At 39.1% G+C, this 19,586-nt stretch overlaps 1 protein-coding gene across 1 annotated transcript; it reads right to left on the reverse strand.

The window, feature by feature from the left end:
- Positions 1 to 53: 53 nt before the first annotated feature.
- On the reverse strand, positions 54 to 18,833 carry prpf40a (PRP40 pre-mRNA processing factor 40 homolog A). The gene is made up of 27 exons (XM_084363073.1): positions 18,771 to 18,833; positions 15,379 to 15,459; positions 15,085 to 15,228; positions 12,670 to 12,753; positions 12,015 to 12,033; positions 11,892 to 11,911; positions 11,713 to 11,754; positions 11,439 to 11,549; positions 10,689 to 10,809; positions 10,381 to 10,405; positions 9,972 to 10,187; positions 9,646 to 9,751; positions 7,584 to 7,648; positions 7,045 to 7,209; positions 5,922 to 6,030; positions 5,685 to 5,835; positions 5,401 to 5,534; positions 5,092 to 5,206; positions 4,634 to 4,725; positions 4,338 to 4,454; positions 3,122 to 3,259; positions 2,911 to 3,006; positions 2,731 to 2,817; positions 2,264 to 2,354; positions 2,103 to 2,164; positions 1,867 to 2,022; positions 54 to 660 (listed from the first exon to the last, which is right to left on the reverse strand). The coding sequence occupies exons 1-27, from the start codon at positions 18,771 to 18,773 to the stop codon at positions 571 to 573; spliced, it is 2,640 nt and encodes an 879-aa protein (XP_084219199.1). The 5' UTR covers positions 18,774 to 18,833; the 3' UTR covers positions 54 to 570.
- Positions 18,834 to 19,586: the final 753 nt, after the last annotated feature.

Consider the following 19,586-nt stretch of genomic DNA (forward strand, 5'->3'; position numbering starts at 1 on the left):
ACAAGTAAATAAGTGAAAATGTGCCCTTTGAAAGTATCCAGATTCAGACATAATCCATTGAAACAGTATTTTATTACATTTCACTACAGTTCAATTTTAACAAACGCTCCAATTAAAATCTTTCTTTTATTTATTCTTCAAGAACAGCTGCAGTTCAGTGGGGTCAAATCAAAAATATGTTTTCTTTATCTCTGGATAGCTCCAGTTATGATGACAAAGTCTTCAACTCTGTTTCAGTCACTGTGACATTTTAGATACGCTTAATTGAATATAAAAAATTATTGGCGATGGAAAACATGTACAGCTACAGTCAACTAAAAAAAAAAAAATAGTTAAAGCTAACAAAAGCAACAAAAAGACATCCTGACGTTTAGAGATTGATCAGCTGATCAGTTTCCTGATATCAAATTAGTAACCAAGTAAGTGTATAAGCTCAGTGTAGCACATTCCCATGAAGGTGTTCTCTCACACAGTCCGTATGAACACTGCAGTACAGTCAGATGAGCTCGGAGGGGAATGCATGGTCGTCGAAGTGTACAAATACATTTAAGGGCAGCAGCAGTGCGATCATCAAGGTGCATCCAGCTGTTCCAGTAAAGTTCTTCTTCTTTTCTCCAGCTCTCCTTCACTCAGCTCACTGCCTGACGTATCCCAGCCGCCCTGAACACAACACAGAAAACACAGACTCAGAATGGCTCAAAAAGATGACAATGAGTTTTCAGAAGACGATCTTGAAATGGTAGTGGCTACCTCCTTTAATAATGGCTAATAAAACAGACCAATCTGACAGTCACGTCTTGAGATTTTAGCAAAGAGCTATGCGACATGATCAAAATCTCATACTTTAAATAACCAAACCATGGACATACTATGAAAGTAATTCCTCACATAGGTACAAACTTGGCTGGTCAGGATTCTTATTGCTGACCCTGGTCTGTCACATACACATGTTTTGATGCCTTCATGCAGATTTCCTGCCTGCATTCGTGCAGTGTTGTCCATATGATGAAAAATATTTGCTGTAAAGACTTATAGATTTTGATTGTAAAATGACAGTCTTGGTAAAGATATGATTATATTTGGTTTCTTTTTTTAAAAAGCACTACGGATGTAAAACATCACATGAGCATCTTAGGTTTGAGGTTTTATTGTATTTTGTCCCCACAATACTAATTGATTGGCTTCATATTTTAACAGCCTTTCAAAACAGCATGAAACCATATTGCACAGCTCTATTTCAGCAACTTCTGGCTGGTAAACAAAAACTTCCCTCCATGATAATACACACACGCACACACAAAAAGCCTCTAAAATGAGATGCTTTAAATGTCACCTATCACCTTTTCTGACTTCAACATCTAGATAACCTTGACAACAGCCATTAAAACACCATTTTGCGAGGACTACATGGAAAAAATAGTTGATGAAGAAAACTTACACTTCTGGGTCAAATCTTCAATTTACAAATATATTTCCTAACTGAAATATGTAATTTTTTTTAATCTGATATCAGAAGAATTTAACATTTTGATGCTTACCTCTCCGGTAAGTATCAAAATCTTAAATTCCTCTTACACTTGTCTCAGCTTTATATGGTATCAAAGCCTTGAAGTAACCATAAGGGAGGGGGTAGACACAGTGTCTGTAACCAATAGCCGAGACCAGTTCTCATACGTGCTTATTATAAAGATGAAGCGTCTCCAAGGTCTTCAGCTTATCTACCAGACTGCCTGAGCTTCCTCACAAAGTAAGCCAAGTGTGAAGCTCCCTCAGGCCTCCCAGTTTCCTTAACCATGGCAACGTGTACTCACACTGTTATTCATATCCAAGGAATCTTTGTACACAATAGTAATAAACAAAACCAACCTCCTCCTTTGGCGCTTTCCTTTTAGGAGACTTCTGTTTAGAGTCCGAGCGTGATTTCCCCCGAGACTTGTCGTTCTCTTTATCTTTCTCTAGGTCCTTTTCACGCTTCCCATCGCGCTCTCTTCCCTTCTTGTCATTGTCGGAGTCTGGCGATGCCTGTTTGTCATAATCACCGTCAGTGCACATACAAATGCAGCACGCACATTTATATTTCATATAATAGGTTGTATACTTACAGACTTGTGACGTCTCTTCTTGCCCTTCTTCTTGTGCTTCTTGGACTTTTTATAGCTTCTCTCTGGATTCAGGCAGAAAATGTCAGTAAATGTCAATATGGCTGCACTTCTTCCACAAGATGATAAATAAATAGATCATCTCAGCTTTCAAAGCCACCCACCAGATTCTCCACTAGACGAGCGTTCAGAGGGAGACTTGGACTGTGACCTCTTTTTCTTCTTGTGGTATTCCTCATCCTCAGACTCAGAGCCCTGTCGACAAAGTTAGTAACCGTGAGATTAACGAGGCATGATGTGGAGCATTTCTCGTAGATTAAAAATCAATCGATGAGTAATTCTTTAAGGAATAAAATAGCTGCAATTCTTTGATTCCTACTTCTTAAATGTAAATATTTTCTGGTTTCTTTACATCTCTCTGGCAGTAATCTAATACTCTTTGGGTTGTGGACAAAACATGACATTTGAAGACATCATCTTGGGCTTTAGGAAACACTGGTTGACGTTTTCAGACATTTTACAGACCAAACAACTAATAAATTAATTATGAAAATAATCAACACATTAACCAACGATAAAAAATAATTGTTAGTAGCAGCCATGTTGTAGATTAATAAAATGGACTACGAACCGATCGGGAGCGGGATCGCTTCCTGTGATGCTTCTTGGACTTCTTTGAGTGCTTCTTTGTCTTGGAGTGGTGATGTTGGCATTCATGCTGTTAAAAACATGCCATGTTAAAAATCGGCATTGTCTTTCTCACCAAGATAGTTAACTCTCAACCCATTCCCACTGGGTACGACAGACTTACCTCTAAGACATGCATGAAGTCTTTGAATATCCTTTTCCTCTCCGACTCCAGAGTCACGTCTTCAAAGGCCGATTCTTTTAGGAATCTCTCTCTGACCTGAAATTTAAAGTGAGTACAATGACTTGAGCAAAGAAACAACACTGTTTATCACTTTTATTAGAACTGAATGGCGGGGAGTTTAATCTAAATGGAAAATAGTTGAACCACATACCCCCTCCCATGTATTTTCTGGCTCCAGTGGTGGTGTCGCTTGCTTCAGCATGTTTTTAAAGGCCGCTTCTTTCCTCTTCATCTTCCTGGCCTCCTCCTTCTCTCGCTCTCTCTCTCTGGCTTCTGCCTTCTCCAGTAACTAAACAGAAAAAGGTTGATAAATGGGTTAATCTAACAAATCTAAACAATGAACAGGGCTCCTAAAGATTTTCCATTTCAAAATCCCATCATTTTACAGACACATTTCCAGAGCTCTTGGTGGATATTTCAGAACACATTTGACATCCGAGTAAAAATAGCATATTGTTTTATGTAAAAAAAAAAGTTTTTTAAATCCAGCTGTTAACATTAATGATACATTCTGACTATGTACTCTATTATGTTGCCAAATAGTTGCCCTAAAACTGTAGCTCACACAAATCGATTAACACCAAAGTATGAAAACGTATAGTTATGGTTTCCTTGCACAGAAAAGAGTGTCTGTTTACATTTCTGATAACTGCATCACTCAGACATGTTCAGACAAGCTTAACATTTGGTTATTTGTGGTGCTATGTATATATGCAATTTCCGAGATATTTCCGCATTTCACTTTAAATTAGTTTGGTTGCGGATGTCAAGACTGGTACAGTTATCAGGCACTTAGTTTTGCAGGCTGTGATGTACAGCTGTAGAGGCAGCTCTACGTAGGAGTTAGCAGTTGTATGCCATACCTCTTGCCTTGCTATCAAGTTTGTTCTGGCCACCACTCTCTCACACAGTGATAAACATCGAGGCTGTGCTGGCTTCCTGCTTCAAACACCATAAAAAGTCTGCTTGTTTGATCAATTTGTTTTCAGAAATTCTGAATTTTATATTTTAGAATGGGAACGGGGCCAATAGTCTGGAAACACTGGAAATTATTCAAATCCAAATCCATACTTTTCTATATTTTTCCATACTGCGTAGTAACCCTGAATGAAAATATGAAAACAAAAAAAAAAAGCCTGAGAACCAAACACACAGATAAACCTGGCTTAGGGAGCCGATTATCAGGTGTACATCAACTTAAACCTTAAGCTATGTACTCAAAATGTTTGCCCTTTTTTGGCTTAACTTTGAAACGTTATCTCATCAGTATACTTGTTCAGCAGCATCTGTGTTTCCAGAGGACAGAGGATATATAGGATTTGTGAAAATCTAGTAAGGAAAAATGACATGTAGAGCTGGAGTCTTACACTGTTGAAGGCCAGTTTAATGTTTCCTGCATCCAGTGTGGTGGCCCTCTTGTCTGAGCTGATGACTGATCCAAAGTCCTCGAAGCTGGTGTTGACTTCCACCAGAAAGCCTTTGTCCTGGTGGTTCCCGCAAGAACACACAAGAAAGGAAGCAGAAGATAAAAAAGTTGTATGAAATAAAATGAGAAACTATAAAACCTCCTTAAAGGAAACTCTATTGAGCAGATGTACAGTGAACAGTTTGATCCTTTGACAGATATAAATAGCATAATCTAGAAGAGGACCAACAATCTTACCTTGAGAATATCTTTAATGATCCTCTTTTCATCATGGTAACGGGCCTTCAGGTCTTCCACATAGAACTTGAATAGATCCAGGGGAGTTGAACCTGTAGAAGAGACAGGATAGGTTAAAAAAATGCAGAGTATGTTTAAAAAAAAAGAAAAGTAGCCGGCCACAACACAAATGCAAAAACAATGAAGCAAATACAAAACAATTATGCAGATTGTTTTTGTGAAATGTAATAAATAAACAGAAATTAACAAATCTAAAATGAATGGCATTAAAAATAAAATCCCTATGCAACAATACTCTCCCGTGGTCCATACAGTATTTACATCCTGAGCTGTGTGTGCTTTATTTCTGTGTTCATGTCATGTGCTGTTTTCTCTGCATGTCACATCCACGTGCTTCAGAGCGTTCAGCTCATGCAGACGCGTGAGGCCACGTGTGCTGCTGCTGCCTGCTGCCTTACCCGGCTGGCCCAGCATGTTGGCAAAGCGGATGTCTGAGCTCAGTGTCGGGTACATCTCCATCCAGGCAGACATGGAGTGGAGCTGTCCGTGGTCGTGGAGCTCATCCAGAAATTTCTGAGAGAAAAACGTGTAATTAGAAAATTGACATTCACAACAGCCACTGATACACAATGTTTTTATAGCCCTTTTTGTGACTGTGAGAAATGTAAGTTGAAAAGTAAATCTAGCTGGCATTTCTTTCCCTGACGTGGTGACTTCGAATTTGTAAGTGTTTTCAGATACGCGCTTTCCCACCCGGTCCGTCTCACCTGGAAGGCCTCTCTGTTCTTGCGCTGTCGTCTCCTCTCTCTGAGAAGAGTCTTCTGTTTCTCTTCCTCCTCCTCCTTCTCCAGCGCCCGGATATGCTCCTCAAAACAGATGAGAGCGTCCTCTTTGTCCATATCTGCGAGCAGATAACATCACTGTCAGCAGGGAGAACTCAAATAATTTACCCCAAGTGAACCGGTGGTGTAAGACAGGTTAAACTTTGTCTTCTCATTTATACAATCCGTTTCAAACAAAAGTGGGTAAACAAAGATTTCTGCTCTCATACTTTGTAGCTCCTCATCCTCTGCAAAGGTAGGATTGTCTAGCAGGTACTGCTGGGCTTCAGACCAGGTGGTGCGGTATGTGACGTTGGCCATGTTGTCCAAAATGTTCTTCAGAGCCTCCCAGTTCCTCTTCCTTAGCTGCTTGGCTTGCTCCTGAAAACGATTTGTAAAGGAGGAAATTAGGATGTTATCAAAGCCAGAAAGAAACTTGAAGACTGAACTAAAGACTAAAGCCTTACCTTCTCCTTCTTAGCAAGGTAGAACAACACATCTTCATAGATCTCCAGCCTGTCTCTCTCTGGTACACAGCTCCACACCTCTTGCTCACAAAACATCTGTTCTGCTTTCCTGTATTTCAAATACACACACATTCATTTAGGAAATATGTTCACACAATTAACCACATGAGGGCAGCATTTCACCAGCCAAATTCACCGTTAAAGCATTGATATAATGCTTAGTGTAATTCATCTGAGTTAATGTGAAACTTGTGTAAATAACAAGGAAACCGCACAGTTGAACTTCTTAAAAAGAGCTGTCTTTCATGATGTGCACTGAAAACATTTTATTTCCTTTGTGGCTGATCCAAACTTAACGTCAAAATGATGGTTGACTGCAGTGAAATAAGGTTTTAAATGCAAAGAGATACACAGAACCACCATCAGACAGCCCCATTATCCTGTCCAACTGCCTGTTGTGTGCCATCCCAGATTACTGCACCAGTCACCACAACAACACTAGTGCCAGCTGACTCTCAAACTGGCTCTTTGTCAAGGTCACTCATCAATCTGTCCATCATGATGACTTTCACCCAAATGCCAAACCGTAGTGAGCTGGATGTCACATGAAAGACCAAGGATCAAACTTTTGATTTGAATGTTGTCTGCATCATTTCCAATACATAACTCTTGACTGCACGTGAAGAAAAGAAACTGAACCAACTATATAGGTACACATTGTGTAAAAAAGATGCTCTTTTTCATTGTAGTTTCTGGCATCTTTGTTGCATTTGTGTGTGAAAATAATTGAAAATGATAAGAGGATAAAAGAGAGCGTAGATCCAAATTCAAAATGAACATCAGAACCAACAAATCACAATATTCCTTAAGTCCTCTTGTTCACTAAATTGTGACCTAGCAACATTAAGTTAGGGTGAACACAATTCAATGTGACAAGAACTAACAGGTCAAAGCAGTTTAAGTGGAAGCTAACAGTGCCAGGACTGCACGATGGCGTGCACAAGCCATAAATGACCTTTCACTGATCCCATCTGCATAATCATATTGACAATTCACGGAAGCACGAGTCAATGCAGGAAAAAAAAAAAACAATATGTTAGAGTGAGACCTCTGCAGCTCTTACTTGTATCTGGTGGTAGATGTCATCTTCTCGTGGTTCTCCAAGAACCTCTGAAAGGTCTCTTTGGACTCCTTGTATTTAATCCTGGCCTCCTCTTTTTCTTCTTTCTCTGTTTGGACTTTGTATGCATTGAACGCCTGTTTCTTCTCACTCAGTTTGGGAAGAGCACTTCGTTGACATAGAAAAGTGAGAATTACACAACTTCACAATAAATAACTGCTTAATTAATCATTTATAAAACATTTCATTGTTTAAAGTGGAAATAAATATCAACTAAAGATTAATTAACTATTCATTTACCATGTATTATTAATGGTTACTATAAAGCATTACTAACTTTACTTTAGCATCTTTCAAAACAAAGTACTTTACAATAAAAACTGAACACAACTTAAACACGACAATAAGACAAACTAAAAGTGATCAAAGTTAAATTAATTAACACATTCAAAAGAGAGTAAAACGTACTAAAATGTCATAAAATAAATGTGATTTAAAAGACAAAACAAATAAAATGAACTGATCTCAGGCGAATAGTGTACCTGTAGCGAGGATCATTGATAATCATTTTCATAGCCTGTTCCCAAGAGGAGTTTGAGGACACACCCTGAAATATAGAAAATACAATTCAAAGTCATGAGGGACTGTACTCTCGAACTGAGAAGTTCAATTTAGCTGTCATATTTCTAACACTTTCAAACAACAGATGAAGGAAAACTGATTGTTTATTGCCCTTTAATGCACGAGAGACAGGCAGAAAAAGGAGCTGTGCTGCTTTGCCTTCATACATTTTCTTAATTACTAATAGATACAGGGTTAAGAGGTGTGGAGTGGCAATAATTCAAAGAAGTGCCACTGAGGACTTCTATAAGCGCCCTTTCTGCCATTTGCCTCTTCCAGCGAGTGACTCCGCCATCCATTATAAACTGACTCCACCGTGTGCCTGTCTTGTCAGTTGTCACAGTTATTCTAACTCACTGAGGCATGCCACTTTCTCTCACTGTCTTAATCCCAGCCAGCCCTGTGCCTTTGATCCAATAAAGCTAATCATAAAGACAGAGCCATTAAGATCTTGCAGGAAATGGCAAGCAATCTCAGAGGAGAGCTTTGTGCACAAAATTAAAATGAGCCTAAATATAGCAGCATTCAAGGTGGGAGGCGCTAGGCCTCCTTTGTGACCGAACGCACAACACATCCACAGCAACAGGAGGCGAAGCTTAACAATCGTGCTAAGACCTCACAGGGGTTCATGAGGAGGGACAGGGATTAGATTCAGATCAAAATGCAAAGGATGTGCTGCTGACGTGGTTTAATTAAGCTTAAAAAACAAATAAGCACACATGAGATGGACTATTTGTCAGCCAAAAACCGACGATTAACTGCTTCTCATGATCATAAGATTATCGATAATTTGAAATTTTGGGAAATCAAAAAGTCCTAACGTGTAGTTTATACACACCTGAGGGGTAAGAAAGGCTAAAATGTAACGAGCAAAGATGGATGATTTTATATTCCACAGCTCTAAGATAAAAAAATAGATCATTGGTCTGACACCAATGATTCAATTTAATAATTTATAATGAACATCCCTGACAAACAAACCTTCCAAGTATAAGGGCGTACAACTCAATCACCAAAACACTTATTGGAGTTACTTTGATGAAAATATATGAGGCTGACTTCTGTATCCAAAGTCGACTGATGTTGATCAGGGAAGCGGCATCACTTATTAATAAAATAGAGCACTTGCTGTAAGGCACTACTTTAACATGAGGTTTAACATGGCTGTATCAGGATTATTATTACCAAACTAAAATGCATTGAAGAGACAGGCAGCAGCATTTTTTAAAGAACTAAACATTTGCTATCTAGACATAGATGGCTTATGTAGTAACAATTTTAAAACAACAAGCCCATAATTACTGATGAATTGCATTGATGCCGAATTGTCTGGACAGATGCTGCCTTCAAATAGAGTCATGTTTATCCTGTTCATGAGAAGAAGTTTCCATTTGAACACCCTCACTTCGAATTTTCTGAAGGTTTTTACACATTTTGCTTTCTTTTTCAGAAATAGCAGAGGCCATGGAAGTTAATTTTTTAGTAGACTGTAAGTTAATATAATGTGATTGCATTTTCTGCACTTTGTAACCCACTCACTTGCTTGCTAAATTGTTAGCCTGGTGGTTTCTACACACTGTTTCACAGCACCGCTGACCCCATGACATAACCATTTGAACTCTAAGTATATTGTGTACATGACTTCTCATGTTGTAACCTTGAGTTTCATTTCGAAGGCAGCATAAACTCTTGGCTTTTTTGCATTGCAAACTGAGCTCTTCTCCCGTTTATGATGCATCAGCTGTACAGTTTATGTAGCTGTGATGGCACAAGCAATATGAAGTCTTTTACAATCCTGGGGGCTGACCAAACCCCACAGATGAAGTTTGTATGGTGCTGCTACACAGATAAGAGTACATTAATGGATACTAATGTATGTCCAGGCCAGCATGCTAAATGTCAAGTTATGTGAACATGCACTCACCTATAGCACGTGGCCTCTAGTTCACATAAATGTTGACCCTATTTGACAGCCTGACTCACCTTCTCCTTCAGCAGCTCTTTGAAGGCCTGCTTGGCCTCTTCTTTCGTGTTCCACTTGTAAGTTTTCTTCTGAAGTTCTGGTCGTTCTTCCTTTACGACTTCAACACTGCGGGCAGAAGAAGATGGATTAACCTGGTCGTGTTCGCATCAAACATTTATCACATAAATTAATGAAACACAAAAACAGGCCACCTGATCCACGTTGAAAGGTTCCTGTGTACATGAACCCAGTGTCATTGTGACTCTATGGCTTTGGCTTGATGTATACAGTGTATATCTGAGTACAGGAGACATTACCTGTCCCTGTGTCAGACATTATTGTTTACCTGGCTGCGGCCTCTGTGGCGGCAATGCTCTCTGAGGACGCCACAGGTGCATCTGCAGTCTTGACCTCAGCTGTGTGATGCACGGCCGCCTGAGACAGGTGTTCCTCTGAGACCGCTGTTGCAGTTTCCGCCTCCATTACGGTTGCCATAGTGGCTGTATTATCTGCTTGCACTGGAGGAGCTGCTGTGGTGCCCGGAGCCACTGCCTCTGCCGTTCTGGATTCAGAGCATGACAAATCACACCACATGATGACAAGAATACTAGGACAATGATGCTGAAGTCCACAGCCGTATTAATAATGAAATAGAAAGCTTTTGATGGAGGAAGAAATCACTTTTAATAACCGCTGTATGTGTTGTTTATTATACATGGTGCATGGCTAACCAAAGGTAAACAGGAAGCTCTTACCCATTTTCCTCTGCTTTGATCATAGCTGGAATAGACAAAAGGAGATAGCTGTTAGGGTACTTGTTTTCATTTCAAAGCGTACTGCAGATAAGAGGATGGCACAGAGATAAATGTGCAGTAGGAGCCATCATGTGTTCCTGTATTTGTGCTTCTTGTGTTTGTACTTCAGTGCTGCCCAAAACCTCCTCAGCGGGCATGTCAATCATCATGCCGTTAAAGGCTCAGCCATGGAGCGCAGCCTGGCTCAGTAAGGACCATCACAGTATTTCTCACAGCAGGTTTGACATCATCAGACTGCAGGTCTTTACCTTCCAGATCCTCCAGCTCTTTGGGTTTGGTCCATCTGGACTCCTTCGTCTGAGAGTTGTAATAATAAGGCTTCCCTGTGTCTGACTTGTACTCCTTCCAAGGGCATTTACCCAGCATTTGCTAAAAGGAGAGAAAATAGAAGGGAAAGTGAAATGTGATGTTGGGATACAATCCAAGAATTTAATTGCATTTATTTAGGGAGACTCGAATTAACAACTTTTTATTCACTGTACCACTGACAACTAGTTTTAAGGTGCCTTACTGCCACCAGGCGATGTATTTTTAACAATATCAATATTTCATTTTGTAAATATCACAACTAGATTCAATACCGGTATATCGCGACACCCAAAATTCAACTAATTGATTATCGACTACTTGTGGCACATTTAATCTCACAGAATTGTGTACCCTGTTTCTCAGAAGATAAAGAAAACACACACAAAACATATACCTGAAGTATGTTGATAAGAATGAATGACGAGGTGTAACTGATACAGGAAAACGCCACGTTTGTTAGTGTTTCAGGTAGTTAACCCTGCTGTTAAGCTGCATATTCTGAATATTCTTAAGAAGTTCCAACCAGCAAATGTTTGACACTTTTGCTTGGAAAATTACTGAAACAATTAATTAATTAATCTATTATTGTTGCAGCTCTAGTGAATATGTAAGTCAGTAAGCAAATGGTTATTTTTGGGCACTTTAAAAGTAGACGCTAAAGGTGTGATGTGAGTGATTAAGGTTTGTACCTCTGCAGGAGATTTGAGGTCATCTGGTTTCTCCCATGTGGACTGCTTAGTCTCCGTATTGTAATAATAGGTCTTCCCATCCAGTGATTTATGTTCGGTCCACAGGGACTTCTGAGGCAGATGAAAACAAGAGATAATTCAACCATTTCAGTGTTGAAAATAAAAAGGAACAGCAAGACACCACTTAATGTGGCTCTACGTATTTTAAATGCTTTTATCGGTCCTAGTTAAGATCGCCAACACAATAATCTTTCCATTTTCAACATGCACAAACCTTCTTTGGCTGGTCGTCCTGTGGAGATCCATTTGTGGTGCTCTGCAGGGGACAAAGGAACAAACGAAAGGTTGACAAAACTGCAGTTATTGAAAAGACATTAGACAAAATTCATGAGTCAATTATGTGAAAGCAAAATTGTAATCTTGCGTTATCAGGAAAAATTAGGTTACACTTACAGCTGTTCCAGGTGCAGCAGCTGTGAGGATTAAAACAGAAGCGAGTCAGGATATGTATTTTCAGATTAGTACAAAAATGTGCAAAAATATAGTTTGTGAGTGACAAATGAAGGATCTTCTTACCTGTGGAGTCAACACCAGGCTGTGGAAAAAGACAATTTTATTAGTGGATTGTTCCCCATGAGAAAACACTCACAAATCTGGACGCTTATACCAGTGCATCTCTACCACTGAATGGTGAATTCAGCTGGGAATACAGACTCATCATTCACAATAAGCAGTAACTGACAAAGCTTTCCTAATTAGTGCAAAACTCCTACCCTCAAGATGCAAAAATATTCTTGTGATGATTAAGTGGATCTCTAAAGCCGCCTGCTTGTTGTCACAATAAATCTTTCAGATTGCTCATTTGCATAACTTGTGTAGTACTCAGTAAAAAATAAAAATTAACACAAGATGAACAGTGAGGGGCTCATGTGTTTCATTACTTTTACAGTGATTCACAGCTGAGCCCAAGTGAAGACAAAAAGTGACAATCAGGGACATATTGGACGCAGGTGTTCATTTTGATTTTAATTACACACTGTATTCAAGTGTTTTTTTCGGCTGTCTCATTCCAACACGTGGTTAAAAATATAGTGATGTTTTAAAAATAGAATGACAATGTTTTCATATCCGACAGTAACAGATCCTGTGCACATGATCATTTAGCATCTCAGTGTATTTTTAAAAGATGTGCGAAGCAGAGGATGGATGAACGAGTAGTGAGGAGGGTTACCGGTCCCGTCGGTTGTACAGCCGCAGCTGGCATGCGAGGGGGCATCATCATCCCTGGCATCATAGGTGGCATCATGCCTGGCATCTAATAAAAGAAGCATCATGAAATATTCATCTGGCATTTCCATACCACCTAGTGCAGGCAGAAGTTTAAGACACAGTGTGAGACAGCGTGCTGGTGTGTATGTACGTCTGTGTGTGAGATGAGCGGCTGGCAGCTGGGGGTGAAGGTGAGACTGAAACTGATTCTGCTGTGCTTATTTAATGGTGTGATGCCACAGCTTGTGATCTGTGAAGCAGCAACACACCAAACTACAACGCCTCACCACCTTTTCAGACTTGTGTTGCTGGCACCTTGATCAAACACCCCCCAATATCACACCTATTTATGTGCATGACAGGACCACATATGCTGACTAAATGTGGACAATTTTTGCTTTAAAAAGACAAACAAATACATTTAATTAAAAAAAAACTACCTCAGCAGTATTCAGTCCACTGAGGGTGGAGTCACATATGAAGGAAGGAATTGATTGACTTTTATCCCTAAATGTTCATAATGCTTTTGCTGTCATTTTTAGTGTCTTTCTTTAAAACTACTGTTCTTCATTTGAGCTGTTTTTAGCTGCTGTTTGTTTTTATTTCCTTTCCCTTTCTGTGAAGCACTTTGTAACCTTGTTTTAAAAAATGCTACATAAATAAAGTTTATTATTATTATTCGTTTAATAGATATTTTTCAATGTCGAACACATCAGCCTCAGTGTAGAAGTGCTTAACAAAAAAGGGAAGTCAAAAGTTACTTTTAAATGATTGAGTTGAAGGTAAACTTATTACAACTTATTTAGATTGTGTTCATTTCTGACCAACATCTCTTAGCTATGATAATGTGCACTCAAGGTCATTTCTGAGATCTCAGAATGACATCAGTGTTAAAATACATCCAACATGCTTAGGAACGCGAGCCGTCAGCTGGCCAGCAGGTTTCTAATCAAGCAAACATAACAATTTTGCCAGATTGGTTTATTTTTACAAGGTAAAACCAAAAGTGAATGCACCCATCATTTCCTCAGTACACAGGAAAATTCATGAGTGCACTCATCTACTGTAACAAAGTCAAAGTCTGTCTGTAAACTGTGATGGATGTTCAACATTTACATGTTAATATATGTATAATTATTAATTTACTTCAACTTGTACTTTTGATACACAAGTACATTTATTGCCTTTACTGAAGTATGACTTTTGGATATTTTTTTTTAGATAGTGTTATTAACACTTCTATTAACACTTCTAAAACCATTGAGGAGGGAATTCAAAGATAATCCAAGTTATAACGAAAAACTTTTTTTCTTTAACTATCTTACATTTGCTAACTGATAATAACAGCAGAATCACTTTGTCAGTGGCAGAGCAGTTACAAACTAAAAAGGTTTTACTGTATTAGTACAGTTTGAAAAACATCAACCAAAGTGACAATGGAAAAAGGAGCAGCACCAAGTAGTGGTGTGCCATGTCACTTGTTTGTTTTCCGGTGCAATACCATAATAAAACCCAGGCTGGTATCGCCAATACCAATACGACACTGACACTTTGCACTCAATATTTTAAAGAATGCGGCTAACACCCATTGTTTAAACATCAGCACAAAAACTAGACAGACGTGTATCACTTTCCCACGATCAGTGACAGTAATAAACATCACCAATCGCTACACCCCGTCTCTCTGAGCCTGGATAATGCCAGTTCCTCACGACTGTGAATGAAGTCCGTCTCACCCTATCAGTACCGTTCTTACCCCTTCTTCAGACTGTCACTGCATTACTAAATTATATTCTATATTTTGACTACATCTCAGAAGCTTGGCAAGGTTTGTGGTGTCGCTACAGTACCTCACATAAATATCACATGCAGCATCACTTCTGTTTTGAAAAGACTCCACACTTGACAGCAGCTCTATCAGAGCGGTGTCTTATAGATTCATAGAGACAGATAGTTTGCATGTGACTATAACAGGTGGAAGGAGAAGTATTTCCCGTCAACTGGGTATTATTTATACTAGATTCTGGTCATAGCGAAATTACTTTCTACTGTGTCCCTGTTGATGGTAAAATACACATTTACCATTAATAACCGAGCTTAGATATCGATCTTCTAATATTAAGTTTGATCCTAGAACAGAGACATTTGGGAGTGGATTTATCAATATTTCTGTGTTGATCCGCCCACCACCAGCACCAAGTGTCTTTCTTTAATAAAGTAATAATGTCTGCCATCTAGCTTTTTTGTTTTTTGGGATGTGTAAGGTGGTAAATCCTTGTCTGGCCCAGATTAAGAACATGATGAATAATGGTGTAACAGTAAAAGTAGAAACAAAGGCTGCAAAGAGACAGACCTCTGAGCTTCATACAATGCTCACCTGTCCCATTGGCGGTGCCCCCATTGGTGGCATTATACCTGGGGGGATTATACCAGGAGGCATGGGTGTCATGCTGGGCGGTCGTTGTCCCATAGGAGGCATTCCAATGGGAGGGAAATGAGGCGGTATTCCTGGTGGTCCCATCTAGGTGGAGGGATAGAGAAAGATGCATTAGATTAGATTAAACAATAATGAAGTCCTTTAATATTAACTACTCTCAGTACAGCCCTGTGTGATGACTGGAAACAAGAGGTGAAAAGCTAATTGTCATAAACATATCTGTCACTGACTTACAAATGGGGGAGGTATCCCTGAGGGCGGTACACCTGGATAAGGTGGCGCTTGGCTCGGGCCATTATTTGCCTCCGATGAAGACTGTCATGAATAAGAAACACCACAGAGAGTTAGTGAACTCACGGCAGCTGGTGGTGTAATGCGTATTTAGCAGGCAGCGTGCTTAATTCAATAAAGCCACCATCGCGGAGTCTCCAGATATGTCATTAAGTTTCTTTAAAAGTTGTTAAATTAGAATTTCATGCTATAATATGACAATTAACACTGTAGCTGAGGTGAAAATAAAGTTTTACCATGACATGCACGACCTGTTTCTCATTAACGCTACATTTAATGATGAGGACAGTAGGTTAAATGATACATTTCACACTTACAGTTAAATATGATTAAAGGAGTAAATGAATATCCATTTTCAGAGTTTAAAAAAGGTAATATCATTCCACAATATTTATTAAAGGAGTGTGAGGGGGAAAAAACTAAGAGACACCTCTCATATGAGGCAGTACAATTTAATAACACCACAAACTACAGCCTCCTAGATCATCAGAAAACCAAGAAATTAAACCTCTCTAAACTGTATTAACAAAAAAAAACAGAATATTATAACCTTGAACATGATTTAGTGCAGGGCTGTTGTTTAAGTCTGCATTCATTTTAGCTCGGTACACCTATATGGAAGTACACTGACAACAAAAGATCTGAGAGACATGAAAACAAATTCTGGCCTCGACTTGATCTGCAAGTCAACCATAAAGAGTGCACAGGCATGGATATGTAAGTGAAGAATCAGAGTTGAGCGTGCAAACCCAATCATGTGTGAGCTTTAATCTGAGTCTGCTCCCTCAAGTTCCTCCAGCTGGTGCAGCAGCTTCATCTTAAGAGGTCGCTTGCCATTTTTTACTGGCAAGCTGCAAGAGGACACACTCACATCGGGAGGTCAGGGTCATGTCTTTCTCAAAGTTACAGTCTGCACAAATTCAGCTTTCAGTAAGTGCTCCTCTGTAAAGAAGCACGTGACGACTTGTTAACTATTTAGGACAACGTGCGATTTACATATTTTATGCCTATATGCCTTATCATGCTGAAAATGATGTCATTCTGGATGTAGTCACAGGCCATTATAATCTTTTATTAATACTATGATGGTTTTCAATCCATTTGTATTTTTCTAATCCCACAGTTTGACCAGATCACAGTAAACCAGACCACCATATATCAGGCTCACTAGATTTCTGGGGGCAGCGTTCCACTCAGAAGTGACAATGAGCCTCATTCATAAATATTTTTCACTTATTTGTTCGAACAATTATTCTCTCTAATAACAAAGCTACTGCGGCCATGATGATTTATAGGTACTATGTTCTTTAAAACTATCTAATTACTCTATCATAATAGCTTAAATACAAGGGGTGGGACAAGTTATAGATAAACTGTCGCCAAATATCAGTATTTTTATTAAAAGATGCAGGTGCTCTTAATAGGTTCCCCTGACAATATGACTTACCAGAGTCACTACTTCATTACACCAAAAGAACTTAGCGAGGCATAGTTGTATTCTTCATTTAAACCATTTGACCTCCAGAACAGTTGGTGACTATTTAACAATTGAATGACAGCACACATGAAAATAAGCAAGTTGCATTCAGTGTGTGTGCGGTAAAGAGGCACTAAGCCAATACTCCCAATGTACTTTTTCTATACTTCATTATTCATCTTTAGGGACATTTTGTACTCTTTGGTTGGACGCATATCGTGATGCATCGTTATATGATTGTCTTGCAATGTATTGATTAGGGGTAGACCGATTATAGGGCCAATATTCAGCATTTGTCTGACAATCGATATTATGTGTTTTTTTAGTCAGATTGCTGAATATACCAATTAAAAAATGTGCTACTTTGGCTCTGATGCAGCATCCTCTCACAACATCCTGCCCACAACACTATCTGATTGGTAACACGTCACAATTAGCAGCCTATAAACACTGAGTAATCTGGATCTGCAAAGTAACTAGTAATTTAGGGTTGGACCGATTATCGGGGCCGATTTTCAGCACTTCCCAATTATTGGTATCTGTGATTTTTCTGTCAGATGGCTGATAAAATAAACTAATTGAAAAAGTTGCTACTTTGGCTCTGATGTTTATAGCAGAATAACTAAATTGTGATATTGTTGTTATTATGGACAGTGTATCATGAATTATACCATGAGTTACTCTGATTTCCACTCTGATTTTGATTTTTAGCATAAAATGGAGACTGCAACACTGCTCTTTGTCTCCTTTTGGTGGTTAAAAAACACCGCTGTCCCAGGTTTTAGTTTCTCTTGCATGCTCCAATCACCTGTTCAGGCTCAGGTGTCTTTCCCTCCTTACCACAAACTGATTCTGCTTGTATATCTGCCCGTGTGTGTTCCTGATGGTTAACTTTTAGTGCTCTCACATATCTTTTGTTGCCAATATACTTTCATACATCCAGGCTGTAACAAACTAAATGACACACATACAATCAAACACTACATTCAAAGTATACAACGTCAATCAGGCCTACATGTCATTTAAGTCTAGCTGCCCAAACTAACCAGAAGTTAATTATGTTTTAGTCGAGTCCTCTAGAAATGTTATATAATGTGAATAAAAAATGCTGTGGGCTCCATTAATCAAGGTTAAATAATCCACTTCATGTGATTTTATATGCACACGATACATCAAATGCATTGATGTTAACGTAACCAAAACACCTATGAACTGCTAACGTAGCGCTAGTTATAACGTTAATGCTAGCAGTGTATGGCAGACTCTCTAGTAGCAGATCACTGTCGTTTGTCCTTATTCATTTTACGTGAACACATGGTCAAGTATCTCACATTTGCATCGGATCATGTTAACTTGCTAGTCAACTGCCACCTTGTAAAGTGCTGCTCGTTTTGAATGGCTAAACCCTGTCTAAATCCTGGCACAGAAGAATGGTTTGTGGAAACAGTGCAGCTAACCTGAGAGTTAGCTAAAGCTAGTTGGCTAACTGTTCAACTAGCTAAATACGCCTTTCACCTGTCTCAAGTTTAAATGTGTAAATACCGCTACACGTACTTACTAACAATACACGTTAGCAAACCTAAGTGCCTGTTAGTGGGCTCTACTTTTATTTTATACTTAGCATCGGCTTCAGGACATAGTCTGAACCATGACGGTATGAGTGTGCCGCTATGTTAGCTCAGCGCTAACACGACATGCTAACCTGTGATGTTCTGGGACGTGCGACATTGTTATAACATCGCGGAGACAATGAGCCGGCTATTAAACACACGCAGAATAAGTAGACATTCACAATCGTCAGTTATTGTTTTTTGTACTTTACAGTTAATAACATATTCTTTTGAATGATTGTACTCACCATGTTGACGAGAGGGTAAGACCTCCGAGAAACTTGAGCACCTCTCAACAACGAGCACGATGATTGGCTCAACTCTCTCCCCAGCGCCGAGAGGTCAAAGGTGAAGATTCTGAAGCGTCACTCTGCGCAAGTAATGTGCAGAAATGCGCAAAAAAACAGCAGGAGTGCTGCTATTTTGTGATTTTACTGTATAACTACGCAGGTTCCATAAAATGCAATAGGCAACATTAATAAGCATCCTCACAAATAAGTAAACTCTATCAAATTAAATTAATTTTATTTATGTAGCTCAAACTCACAATCACATTGCGCCAGTGGGCTTTTCAATCTGTGCACTGAACATCTTCTGACCTTAGACCCTTGAGTCAAGTGAGGAAAAACTTGCCACATTAAAAAAACAGGGGAAAAAAGATGGAAAACCTCAGGAAGAGCCACAGGGAGGATCCCTCTACCAGCACGGACAGGCATGCAATATGCTGCATGTACAGAAAAGAACAAAAAGATCACAGTTTACAAATTTCATCGATAGAATGTTTGATACAAGTAAATTATATAAAATATATGTGAAGAGTGTGGATCCAGGAGGACGACTGAGCAGGCCAAGGCGTCACCAAGTGCTGCTCAAGCCACACGACCTCCACTCCACCTTGGAGATACTCAAAACTCATGTACTAATACATAAGAATGCAAACTTAAAATATGTTATAATATAGTCAGATGAATTTAAATATGATAATGAAATGTAATAGGTACATTCAAAACATGTTTAATTATCCCAACCTGCAAGATTAGACAGAAAAGACACAAACATAGAAA

Source organism: Pagrus pagrus, assembly GCF_965226575.1.
Source record: "Pagrus pagrus genome assembly, chromosome: 9".
In the NCBI taxonomy this organism is placed as follows: Eukaryota; Metazoa; Chordata; class Actinopteri; order Spariformes; family Sparidae; genus Pagrus; species Pagrus pagrus.